At 40.2% G+C, this 14169-nt stretch overlaps 1 protein-coding gene across 13 annotated transcripts in view; it reads left to right on the forward strand.

The window, feature by feature from the left end:
• Window positions 1-14169, forward strand: part of piezo2b (piezo-type mechanosensitive ion channel component 2b) — a 97313-nt gene that overhangs the window by 24322 nt on the left and 58822 nt on the right. For all 13 annotated transcript variants that reach the window (XM_085388090.1, XM_085388100.1, XM_085388091.1 and 10 more), the window contains 4 exons: window positions 2308-2575; window positions 4028-4241; window positions 8960-9134; window positions 14010-14123. In XM_085388090.1, coding sequence (XP_085244216.1) covers window positions 2308-2575; window positions 4028-4241; window positions 8960-9134; window positions 14010-14123 — 771 coding nt within the window. The remainder of the gene's footprint in view (window positions 1-2307; window positions 2576-4027; window positions 4242-8959; window positions 9135-14009; window positions 14124-14169) is intronic.

Consider the following 14169-nt stretch of genomic DNA (forward strand, 5'->3'; position numbering starts at 1 on the left):
AGTTCCTTGAAGGCGCTAAAATAGCCTCTTGTATAGGGCTCTTCAAGTCCTAACCTGAGCTCTATAAGCTGTAAGCAGCAGAACTCAAGTAAACTTCCCCGTGAGCGTTGGTGACTTGGACAACATCCCCCGTCTCCTGGCAAGTCCTCCCTTCTCTTTATGACTTGTGTTAATTAAATCCACATTCACTTTCACTTCCACTGTGCTGCTCTGGTTGGCACAGATGGCATGGCCGCTTTATTACTGAGAAACACCAGAATTAATCTACAGCGCCTGTATTGCGTTCTGTTATAAGAGGATTTTCCGCCTGCTTCTTTCTTTGCCTAGCACTTTATGTGTTGAAGTGAGTGGCCTGCTTGCTATGATGTTTCTCTTTTACAGAGTCTTAGGGAAGTCAGGGACACATAATTACTTAGATTCAGCAGCCAAGGAAGATCTGACTGGATTAGATGTCAAGCCAACATGTAGTTCCAGAGGAAAACATCTGCTAAGGCTTTCAAGCATACAGTGGGGCAAAAAAGTATTTAGTCAGCCACCGATTGTGCAAGTTCCCCCACTTAAAATGATGACAGAGGTCAGTAATTTGCACCAGAGGTACACTTCAACTGTGAGAGACAGAATGTGAAAAAAAAAATCCATGAATCCACATGGTAGGATTTGTAAAGAATTTATTCGTAAATCAGGGTGGAAAATAAGTATTTGGTCAATAACAAAAATACAACTCAATACTTTGTAACATAACCTTTGTTGGCAATAACAGAGGTCAAACGTTTACTATAGGTCTTTACCAGGTTTGCACACACAGTAGCTGGTATTTTGGCCCATTCCTCCATGCAGATCTTCTCGAGAGCAGTGATGTTTTGGGGCTGTCGCCGAGCAACACGGACTTTCAACTCCCGCCACAGATTTTCTATGGGGTTGAGGTCTGGAGACTGGCTAGGCCACTCCAGGACTTTCAAATGCTTCTTACGGAGCCACTCCTTTGTTGCCCGGGCGGTGTGTTTTGGATCATTGTCATGTTGGAAGACCCCAGCCTCGTTTCATCTTCAAAGTTCTCACTGATGGAAGGAGGTTTTGGCTCAAAATCTCACGATACATGGCCCCATTCATTCTGTCCTTAACACGGATCAGTCGTCCTGTCCCCTTGGCAGAAAAACAGCCCCATAGCATGATGTTTCCACCCCCATGCTTCACAGTAGGTATGGTGTTCTTGGGATGCAACTCAGTATTCTTCTTCCTCCAAACACGACGAGTTGAGTTTATACCAAAAAGTTCTACTTTGGTTTCATCTGACCACATGACATTGTCCCAATCCTCTGCTGTATCATCCATGTGCTCTCTGGCAAACTTCAGACGGGCCTGGACATGCACTGGCTTCAGCAGCGGAACACGTCTGGCACTGCGGGATTTGATTCCCTGCCGTTGTAGTGTGTTACTGATGGTGACCTTTGTTACTTTGGTCCCAGCTCTCTGCAGGTCATTCACCAGGTCCCCCCGTGTGGTTCTGGGATCTTTGCTCACCGTTCTCATGATCATTTTGACCCCACGGGATGAGATCTTGCGTGGAGCCCCAGATCGAGGGAGATTATCAGTGGTCTTGTATGTCTTCCATTTTCTGATGATTGCTCCCACAGTTGATTTTTTCACACCAAGCTGCTTGCCTATTGTAGATTCACTCTTCCCAGTCTGGTGCAGGTCTACAATACTTTTCCTGGTGTCCTTCGAAAGCTCTTTGGTCTTGGCCATGGCGGAGTTTGGAGTCTGACTGTTTGAGGCTGTGGACAGGTGTCTTTTATACAGATGATGAGTTCAAACAGGTGCCATTCATACAGGTAACGAGTGGGGGACAGAAAAGCTTCTTACAGAAGACGTTACAGGTCTGTGAGATCCAGAGATTTTCCTTGTTTGAGGTGACCAAATACTTATTTTCCACCCTGATTTACGAATAAATTCTTTACAAATCCTACCATGTGAATTCATGGATTTTTTTTTCCACATTCTGTCTCTCACAGTTGAAGTGTACCTCTGGTGCAAATTACTGACCTCTGTCATCATTTTAAGTGGGGGAACTTGCACAATCGGTGGCTGACTAAATACTTTTTTGCCCCACTGTATATGCTCTGATATGTTGTGTTACATGCTAACCGTGCTGACAGACCCTCGCAGGAACACACGTGACACACTTTACTTTTTTAGTATTAGTAGAGATTACCTGTAAGAAAATGTTTTCAGCACCATGGAGAGCTCTGACCTCCGAGCTGCACCCGTATGTGCACCTTAAATGTGTCGCTGTTATCTCCTCCCAAGGAGGAAGACGAGAAGCTAAGCCTGGAGGACAACGTCCTGTTGGAGGAAGACTATGAAGCAGGGTACGAGGCTGAGGAGGACGAGGAAGATGATGTGCTGGAGGATGAAGAGGAGGAGGAAGAGGAGGAGGAAGAGGAAGCAAAAGAGAGCACAAAGATGAAGATTCTGCGGATGGTGGCAGAAGTTGCTTCCAAAGTGAAGGAGATCATCGGGAATTTGATAACCACTGCAGGAAAAGTGGTGATCACCATCTTGTTGTGCGTAACAGGTGAGGAAATCTTTTCTGTTTGTGGGGCAAATAAATAGTTTCAGATTATCATGAAACATACAGTCTGTTTGCTTATGTGTTCAAGTTGGGCACCATACATTAACTTGAATGATGTTTGCTTTACAATTTCACCAGTTTTTGCTCCTCCAGCTAAGAGCAGCCGGGGTTTTTGAACACTTTTGAGTTTAAAACATTTTTCTGTTTAAACTTGTCTCAGTGGCTTTTAATCAGGGCCGCTTTATAGACATTTAAATGGGGGGATTTGTGACAATCAGAAAATTCTACTCTGATTTTTTTAATGATTTTGACTGTAAACACCAGTCTTTTTTGTGGAGGAGATGCAGTTCCCAAGCTGTGAAGAAAACTGTATGAGATATATCAGAGGGAGTCAGTTTTTTTCTATAAGTAGCATAAGATCTCCCAGCGCATATACTCTGATTTAATCTTAAGTAGTTATGTTTACAGTGATTGAGGATTGCCAGGAAAGGGGGGGGGGGGTTCTTAATCTGTCCTAATATACTGAAAACAGATTTTCAATGATGATTTATAATTATTTTTTTTGTTCTGTTGAAGTATGAGGGGTAGGTGCTGAAAAATATCTTAATGAGAAAGAAAGAAAGAAATGACCTACTTCCAGTCATCATATTAGCAACGTGTATTTAGCGTGAGTCTGCTGGCTTTAATTTCAGACCGGTGCTCATAAAACCTGTTTTTCCACAGTTTCCCATGTGTTGTTGAACTCACCTTGAATAAAGTGTTTTTAAAACAGTAACTACATAGCTATGACGTTGTGATAACGAAAACAAGTGTGGTGCAAGGAATTTAGAGGAATTTAGATTTAAAATCTCATAATCCCTGAAAAAACAAGGCAGAAAAACCCCTCACCTTCATTCAAGACTTTAGAGAAAAGAAAACACTGAATAAATGATTCATTAATTCTCCTATAAAAGAAATATTGCGACTCTAGACCACTTTAACTACTGCTCAGTCATGCCTAATTTAAAATCACTAGTTAACCTGACATACATGTCTCTGGACTGTGAGAGGAAGCCCACACGTGTACAGGGAGGATATCCAAACTCCACACACAAAGGCCCCAGCTGAGGCTCAAACCAAGAACCTTCTTGCCAACAATGCTAGCCACTGCACTGCACTTTATCACTATTCAGATTTATCTGGTGACAGTATATAATATAAAGTGTATTTGAACTGTAGTTTGACAGCCAAGACGTAAAACTGCATAAATAACTATGTTAAACCATATTTGGAATTATTTCTCAGTCAATATTTAACAGCATTAATGATGTGAAAGTTTTGCCACATTCAACATATTAAAACATTATAAAATTACGGGAACACAATCTGAGGCTCCATGTGGGTTAAGAAAAGGCTTGTATTTATATACCACTCTGGCAGATGTCTGACTGGTTTTCACTGGTTTTATGTTTGCAGGAATCACGCTGCCCTCGCTGACCTCAGCTGTTTACTTCTTCACCTTCCTCTTCCTGTGCACCTGGTGGTCCCTGCGCCGGACCTTGAGCACGCTGATGTTCAGCTGCATGTGTGTTCTGATGGCCATCTTCAGCGCCGGACATCTGATCGTCCTCTACCTCTACCAGTTCCAGTTCTTTCAGGAGTCCGTCTTGACCAATGACGGCTACATCAGGTCAGAAATGTGAAGCTCAGAATTCAGACATTATACTGCTTTAAATGTTTGGCTTTACATCAGACAAACAAGACTTTATATTATTATTGTTTTATTATTTTCCACAATTTAACTCTGTTGGGCAAAACAGATCGCGGATCATTACAAATAATATGCTAACTCTATGTTGTTTGTATTTGTCATTCTCAAAAAATCAACAAAAACCAACAGGCTTTAAAAACTTTTTAAAAAGTCTTTTTTTATTCTCAGATAGGTTAGCGAAAGCAGAGTAATCAGACCTCAGAGGGTTAAACTTGGTCGGTGCACTTGACTTTCACTCGGCACACAAAAGGAAAGGAAACCAACTCAGGAACAAACACAAACTGTTGTCCCAACGACACAGTGAAAGTCAAACTGTGGCATTACAATTTGTCTCTCTCCTGTCATTTTGATGAATTGCTGAAATGTATTTCCATAGTTAAAAACATCACAATCTGATACTAACGCTCTTTTATCATGTGAATATAAATGACATGTTGACAGGGCTCAGGAGCCAGAGCTCCTTCGACTCAACAAGATTTATTGCGCCCGAGGCAAGTTTGTTTAAACAACAAATATTTACTGTTGTTTCAACCTAGAAAGCAATGAAAAGAAAAACTTAGCTGGAGGGTAGCTTCATCAGACTCCTACTCATAGCACATCAGTGTCAAATGCAGAGCTTTTAAGCTCTTCACTACAACCAGTGCTGTTTTATTATGCATGAAAAAGGAGGCAATTAGCTGTCTGTGGCTGCTGCGGTGAAGCGCTGTGGTTGGACTAAAGCCACACTGTTGAACGTCTTGCCAATATATGTTAGTCACAGTTGTTCAGTGAGCTGACTTCATAGCAGGCAGTCTGTCAGCTCATTGTTTCTATTCTGACAGCTTGGGATGAGAATGATGCTGTTTATTTAATAACAAATGTAGACTTTTAAAATATCTGCTATAATTCTCTCTAAACATGTCCTCTATCGACTTCTGCTATTAATTTGACTTTGTTTTCTTCACTGGTTTTAATCAGTCATCTGATTTTAATTGTTTAATTTGGCTAACGAAGACATTCCCTGCTTCTGTTCACTTATCACGGACATTGGAGTTGGGGGTGAAGTTAGGCTCAAAGTGGAGGAGTTTAAGTATCTCTGGATCTTGGAACGGAGAAAGAAAGATTGACAGATGAACCGGTGCAGATGCTGAACCAATCAATCTGAGATGGTTGAGCCATCTGATTAGGATGCATCCTGGATACCTCCTCAGTGAGATGTTTTGGACATATACAACCGGGAGGAGGCCCCTGGACAGATCCGGGACATGTGGGAGAGATAATCTTTCTCAGATGGCTTTGAAATACACCAACATCCTCTCAGAAGAGCTGGAGGAGGTGACTACGCCTTAGAATGCTAACTGGACCTCGAGAAGCGAGGGTGGATGAATGGATGCCAATATCATTTTAGTGGAGTAGTGCAGCTCAAAAAAAAAACTGGAATATCAAAAAAAGTGAATGATTTTACAGTTTGATTTAAAAGCTTTCTTATTTAATACACATGAAGAGAAATATTTCAAACTAATCTTTGGTTTAATTTTGATGAATGATGATTAGAGAATTATGTACAACATTAATTTTGTATTAAAGATAAAAACAATTGGAGTCCAGCAGCCACAGTAAAGGTAATTTATCACACTAAACTAAAACTAAAACAATGCAAATATGATGCTTAAATTCACTAGTAACTCAGAAAGATCAATTAAAAAATGGCTTTGAATGTAAACTAGAAAAGCTCTCTAAAGTTGATGTACGCCCACTGCTGCACAGCAGGTCCTTTAACTTATAGTAATGATGCGGTGTCTCACCAGTAGCACTGCAGCTGTCTCTGTGTAGCTGATATCTCAGTGCCCTTGGTGTTGCTGTGTTTTATTGATCTCAGACTTTCTCATTTGAAAGCTGTGCTGCTGTTACAGCTATGTATAGCTGAAACTGCCTCGATAAAGCCCGTGTCCTCTCCGTCCCGCTCCGGCCTCAGATGGCAGATAAGGAAGCGATTACAGTGTCCCACTGACAGGTTTTTCATTAGGAAACAAAGTCATTAGAATGAATGAACCGCTCACCCTCACACCATCTACACAGGGTAATCTCTTTAAATCGTCCAGCTTTAGTGACCGCGCAGTCTGAGTGTGTGATAAATTTGAGGGGTCATCACATCCCTCTACTATGCTTTAGTTTACCTTTACTTCTTAGGTTGTCTAAAAATCCTTAAATTTAAGAGAATACTTGTTGTTATTGGTCCCCTGAAATACTTAATTAAATGCTGGATATTGGAAAGTAAAATACTCAAAGGTGAGTGTAGGCTCTCGCCTCCAGAAATCTTTTAAATGAGACATAAAAGGAAAAGAATCACTGCCGTTAACACGTCACTGAGGAAGTAATGTTGTGAAGGCCAAAATTAGACACACATTTTAAGGGTGATTGGCATAAAACTGTGGAGAACTCGATGCCCTATGTACAAAGCATAAAAAAGCACTCTTTACTTTATAAATCCCCTATTTTATATTTAGTTAGTGTTTTATGGGGGGAGGGTTCCCAAACTGTGGTCTTCTCATTTCGGAAATAAAGAAGGACCTAATTTGTCTGTCTGAGGGCCAGCATTTGGAAAGGTTGTCACTTTTCCGATTCTTATTTCACAAACAGACTGTCTGTTTCATCATTTGCCGTCTACTCACACGTTCATGTTGACTTTCCACATCACTGAAGTATTTCTGTCTGCTGCTGTGTAAAAACTGAGGCATGATCTCCTCTGCTCTGGCCTGTTTAGTTCGCACTTCAGGTCGTCAGAGGGAAACTATTGGCCCATATATACGTGTAGCCTCGATTTGACAATAGGCCACCTCAGTGCCTGTCCTAATTGTCCCTGCTGACAATGACTCGGCCTTGCTGTGGACCTGGTGCTGAGTGAGACTGTTGAGAGTCCTGGCTTCCACTTCACTTCCTGCCTCACCGCCTTAAAGTGGAAGTCCCCTGTCATGTGACTAACCGGCCTTCCCCAGTTGTAACAAGAAACTGTTCAGGAAATGTGCTGGATTCTGGGGGTCGTTCGCTCCTCGACATGGCATGAAAGACAAGACTGGAGGCTTCTAAATCTGAGTGTTTGTCACTGGAATACGTCAGTGCAGTTCCTGAGTAGATGACCTTTATTCTGCTCAGAAGGAAAAGGAGTGAAACATATGACATCCTTTGTTTTATGAACACATTTTTAGCCTGGCTGCATTGTACAGAATCCAGGGTTAGAGAGTTTCTTGCCAAAATGACCACTAGAAGAGAGTTGCTACCAAAATCAGAAAGTATATTTAGTTTTTTAAAGTTCATTACAGAAGTCGACTGGAAGAAACTGTAACACTGGTTTTATTAAAGTGGATTTATGATGATGTTACAGTGGCCACTTCATCCACTGTCAGAAACAAACTCCTTTAACTCCTCTCCCTTAATCCCACTTTCTTCTGATTGGCTGCTTTTCATCAAAATGTTTGGACAGTGTGTGCGTTTGGCTTCCGTGCTCATAGTGAAACCTGTATACCTGAAGTGAGGAGCAATATTTGCCTTCTGTGAGATCACCATAAGCTAGTTTGATCATCATTGTTTATGTAGTGTCAAATCACAAAAAAACTTGCATAAACCATAAATAACTTGCAGTGTTATAGAAACCCCAACAATCCAGAAATCCCCTGTGAGCAACTTAAAGTGACTGTGAGGAGAGAAAAAACAACAGGCAGCAACAGGCTCAGGAAGGGAGCCCTCTGCCGCAGCAAGTTGGGGGTTGAGGGGAAACAGATGACAGAAAAGGCGATGAACAGGATCAGGATGATCAACAAACAGGATAAATCACTACCTATGGAAGGGCTTGGACGCAGGTTAATAACAAGCAGTAGAGGGAAATAAATGCACTGAGAGTCACAGAGAGAAAGAGAGCATAGAGGAGAAGAGCTCGGTGCATCATTTTACAAGTCCCCCAACAGCCCCAGTCTATGGCAGCATAACTAAGGGCTGTTTCAGGGTCGACTGATCCAGCTCTAAGAACAAGCTTTCAAGTTTTTAGCTTGCGTCTGTCTCCCTGACTCAAACTGAGAGCAGTTTTGACAGTAGTCAGACAGTAGATGAAGGCCCTGCCATAAGTAAGCCTGCACAGAGCGAAATGCTCTGCTGCGATCACATGGCACCATTTATTTTAAATTTCTTTCTGTACTGCCATTCTCCATAATTACCAAGCCTCCAATTAGATTTACCTAAATACTGTTCCTTTAAATCATTAAACTCTCAACACTGAACTGAACTGGATTTACTCGGAGCATCTGAGCAAAACAGTCCAGGCATCCGTCTCCCCAGCAACACATTCCCACACCTTGCGGGAAATCTCCAGGTGAAGCCCGATGAGTTACATAGTCTCTCTCATGTGTTCTGTGCAGTCATCAGAAGATTTAAGCTGTTAAGACCTTTCGTACATTTTTGCTCTCCAGGATACGACTAAAGGAAGCCAGTATACTGTTTGATTTGAATTTGTTTAGTAAAATGTTTCTTTTCATGTATAAACTAAAGAAATTTACAAAGTAAAACATTAGGAGACAAAAAAGCATTATAAAATCTTATTTGTCTGCTGTTTTTACTGCTTAAAAACCCTTTTTTCCATCCTCATAAACCTTTCTGTCTCTTCTCAGTGTGTTTGGCATCTCCCCCATTGTCCAGAGCAACTGCTCCTGCACGTGGAAGCTCACTGTGCACCCGCGGCGTAAGTGGTACCACTTTGTCAGTCCCATCATGCTGCTGATCCTCTATTACACCCTGGCTACTCTCATCCGCCTCTGGCTGCAGGAGCCCATCGACCAGCTGATGGTGAGGACAGAGAGAGCGCACACACGCCTTTTTTTTTTTTAGTCAAAACGTTGTGACATGTTTTGTAAAGCACATCAATAATTTATTGATTTTCATTTATATCGGGTGTTTTTGATTTGAAAGCAGCTCCACAATTGTATTTATGATCTGGCTAAATTTAGATGTTGTGGATCAGATTTAGTAACAGTCTCCATCAGTCTTCTGTTCTTGAAACTGTACTGCAGGATTTACTAAATCACACTGCCTGTATGACATGTACATTTGTATGAGTTTAATATAATAATCCAAATCGCCAAGACAGCATATCTGCTGTTACAGACAGAGCTAAGTTTAGGTTTTAGTCACGTTTATATACAGAGATTCATGCATGAAAAAAAATTTCAGGGAACATAGAAGCTGCTGCATGTCGTTTCTCAAGACTGTGCACACACAGAACTCTGCAACATCACAACTCAGCTTTCACAGAGTTTGATCCTTTTCCTGTTTCTGTAGCGTTGGATCTGTTACATAAATATTTCAAACAGCTTTTAATGGAACTGAGACAGATGTTCAGTTTTGAATCTTAGCTTTGCAGAACAATATGAGCTACCTGTGCGTTTACTCACTTGTACAGTAACAGTAACTTCATTAGCACATGTTTGGGGCAGAATTTGGCGATCAATAATAAACAGATTTTAGGTTTATATGGCAGGGTGTTTGTGATAAAGCTGCCCCTCTCTGAGTAAACCCTACATCAAATCCTACTACCTGCAGATCGATTTTTTTCAGCTACATCTCATTGATCTGAATTGCTGTGGGGTTTAAGGAGACACGTGTGTCAAAGAGATCCTCATACTGAGATTTTTTTGGTTAATAGATGACTCACTCCCTGTTTTGGTATGCTCACTTTTGACCTGCTAATTTGGGTCAGTTTGTTGCTGTTGCTCTGCAGTACTCGAATTAAACTGGTGGACAATATCGAAAAAAATCATTATTTCACCAAAACGCCATCATCAGTGTGATTTTATGTGAAATAACAATCACAGTACATGAAAGTTAGATGAGATTTCTGTACTAATCAAATAAAAGACATCTGCAGCCAAAAATTACTTTTTCAAGAATTGTATCATCACATTACCACTATACACAAATACACATGGGATATGGGAGGGTCAGTGTTAAAACTTGAACTTTCCTTAATGTTTAAAGGGGCACTGTGGGTTCTTTCTTCTGTTTCCTCTGTGTCTGGAAATCACAATTTTTTTTTAAATTACTTTTTCATTTTTACCTACTAGCTCACAAGGGCATTTCAACAACTGGAGCACAAATTTGGTTATACAAGAAAATTTGTTTTTAATTTCTCATTTTTGACAAAAGAAAAATTATGCATTTTGGCTTTACATTGTGACACTTTAAATTTGTTGATTTTTTATATTTTTTTTTTTGCTTTATCAGAGCGTAAATGTGTTTTTCAAGCTCCCTGACAATTTCGACTGACTAGTTCCTGTATTTGAAGTTATGAGGGATAAACTAAAAAAAACAAAAAACATAAAAAGAACCCAATTTCCAACCACCCCAGTTTGAAAGCCGGTGACAGTTATTAGGTATAATGTTGCATGGATTAGGTTAATTTGCAAAAGATTTGGTTCTGAAGGATTCAGCAATGAACTTTTCTCAGATGTGACTGCTTTTGAGTAAACACAGCGAGAGAAATACACTGGGTTACAGAGACCAGCTCAATAGAAAGGTTACTTTTTAAAAACGCCTGATGACATTTAGCTATGACTGCCTGATTTCACTCTGTCCAATCAATCCAATATCACGCAAAGCTTGATGTATGAACTCAGTTCATACAATTCTTGACTTCTAGCAACTTCACACAAACTCATAAATCTGTGACTATTAACACAAAGTTAGACCTAATAAATTATATCTAACTGAACAATAACAGTGTAGAGAAGAAACCTTGGTGGACAAACAGCATGTGCATATTTATGCTGCCCAATTTAAATTAGCTCCTCCTTTGGAAAGTGTGGATTCTGGATTAAAAGCAGATGCAAAAACTGGGTGGGTGTCAGAGACACGGTTTGAATGCAGTACACACAGCCTCCATGACAGCTCCACAGTAAATTCCAGACAGTGAACTGAAATAGATCCAGATTGAATTAAATGGGCAACCAGGTGGCCTTGTGATCAGAGAAACCGTACTGATGGAAGATTTCAGGGCAATCGATCACTGGTGGAATCTGTACACAGCTTAGGTGTTATCTGAGACACTGCTGGTCTAATTTTGACAAAGCATAAAGGGAGGACTGGTTTTGGCGCTACGTTCCTGTTTTACAGAGCTCTGTACAAGAGAAAAATGCAGCTCTTACATAATAACAGAATCCACTGCTCCAAAAATGTTGAATGAATGAAAGATCAGTGTTAAAATCTTTTCTATAGAGTCTGTAATTTCACACTTTTTCTCTTTATCAAGTTTATTCCTCACCTCTGTGAAATTATTTAGTATATTTTAAATGATTGCTTTGGGTTTTTATTGCTAATAATATTTTACAATTTTGTTTCTAACGTCTGGCCACAATAAGCAGCTCTTTAAAACACAAAAGTATCAAATGCACCCAGCACTTAGGTGTCACAGATTTGTTTTTAAGTGTAATCTTTGATTGCGTTGTGAGTTTCACTGCCACTGTACTATCCACTGTACTAGTGGGGAGACAAATCACAGATATGGAAGGAAAAAAGGAAAGGAAGGAAGGAAAAACCCACACTTCACTGACGGAGTATTTTATTTTAACAGTTTTGGTGAACTGACCCTGACTGTATTTTTGCTCTGCTCCCACCACTGAGTTGAAACTAAAGTCCTGAGTGAAATGTTGTGCAATCATATTCAAGAAGACCGCCCCTCCTGAATTCATCCTGCCTTCCTTAACCTCAGAGCTCGAGCTCAGCTCCGTTGTCCTGTAATGGAGTTATAGATGAGTGTTTTTATAGAGAGATCAATACCAGCCTGTAAACTGGTGGGGCTGTATGCATTATTGATCGCTTCATAGAGCGGTTTGTGTGTGTGTGTTTACGTGTACGCGTGCGTGGGTCTGTGTGTTTTCACCCACTCTTACACTTTAGATAATAAAAAAATGATTGTGGCTTAAATCAGCAGCGGACAGGTTTGTTCGATGGTGGAGATGCCAGATTATGATGGACTTCATGTTTGCCAGAAAAATAAGGCGGATTATAAATCACTTTACAGGTTGATTTATAGTTTGTCATCTGTGTTTATTCAGCAGCAGTTCATCAAATTCTGAAAGCAGAGTAATGATCCAAAGAAGTGAGACATAAGGAATCTGCTTCAGATGAATTTATAAGGTTTCACACTTAAAAAAAATATCTTTAAGATCTGTATGATGTCAGACACAAAGTTCAATACACATTGTTTTCTGAGGGGCAGCCAATCAAAAGAAAGTTGTGTTAAAATGAGAGAAGCTAAAACAGCTTGTTCCGGGGAGCAGGAAAGGACCCAGATGCAAGACTTCTAAACTTAAAAAATAACAAAACAAGCCATTTATTAAGGTCAAAAGCAAATAGTGTCAAAATTCAAACAGCTAAAGCCAAAAGCACACAGGACAATAAGCAAAAACACACAAGGATGAAGTAAACAGAAAAAGAACATGATGACACAAAAGAGGTAATTAGAAATTAGAGACACCTTGAGAACTAGACACATGTAAAACCAGTTAAGCTAAGAAGAAACAAAGAAAGAAAAATGGCTACCAAAATAAGGGATTAACATGACAGGGATAAACTGAAACTCAAGGAATTAAATATAATCTATGATCCTAACTACAAACAAAAACTACATTTCAAAGGTAGAATAAACTAAGACTGGGACTATTATCATAAAGAAGCCAGCCAGTAAATATCTGCTACATAAAAAAACTTAAACAGAAGTCCAACACCATAAACACAAAGTCACGTGATGACTCGCCTGATCAGTAGTGGGCTAAGGACCTTTAGGACCACCTCCAGAGGGGACAGCCCTCCTAGCCTAGTGGGCTAGGCGTGTCTTACCCAAGACTCTGCCAGTTGCTTTAGAACTAATGAGTCCTTTTGGATAAGATTAAAACGCTTCAAAAACAATTTAAAAAGTGCAGTTGCCTTTTTTTTCATCATTTAAGACTAACCTGGATGACTGAGAATCCGCACAGACAATTAAGTCTCTTATTTTACCAGCAGTCTTAATAAACTTGGATCTCACTTTCTAGACCTGCTTACAAAACCCCAATGCATCAACACCTACAGAGAGATAATAGAAAGAAATGCATGAAACGTTTTCAGAATTAAAAAGTCAAGTGCAAGAATGAATGTTGTTACATAAATATAACAATTTAAAATGTTTCAGTAACAAAATGTAGCTCCTTAAATTTGTATACTGCAAACTAACTGAATAAAGTAACTGGTAATATATAAATGAACATCACGCAGTACTGCTTCCTCGTGATGCAGTAAATGATGAGTGGAGAAATAATCAGCTGTGCAAGACAAAATCAAGTCCAGACAAAAAAATATAGACTGTACAATAGTCTTACCTTCTTTATTATTGATTTATTACAAAAATGCAATTGATTTTTGTCTTTAGTGTTCATGGTAGGTGCTGAAAATGAGCTTAACAGCTCCTCTTTAAATAACTTCTTGTGCATTTTTACTTCGTGGTGACACTCTCGTCAGGGACGCTAACTCGGTTCATCCAAGTCCTCCTCAGTTTCTTCCCTCACAGACCGTAAAACAGTGTTTTCTAGAAGCAGATTGAAACCATAACTCTTGAGAGTATCATCTCCGTTGCACAACAGCGGAAAGATTCACATCAAACACGAAACTTCTCTATCTGTGTTTTTTCAGGATGACAAGGACGATGATGTGTGCGAGGAGGAGGAGCTGGGCAAATCATTTATCTCAGCCAACAGGAAGCGGCTGCTGTGGTGGGGATCACGCCAGGGCACAGACGAGAAAAACGTACGTCAGGGTTAAGACACACGCGGACACAAGCCACTCAAAGTAT

Source organism: Rhamphochromis longiceps, linkage group LG18 (genome assembly GCF_057381845.1).
Source record: "Rhamphochromis longiceps isolate RC_006_pf linkage group LG18, R_longiceps_female_GT1.1, whole genome shotgun sequence".
Lineage (NCBI taxonomy): Eukaryota > Metazoa > Chordata > Actinopteri > Cichliformes > Cichlidae > Rhamphochromis > Rhamphochromis longiceps.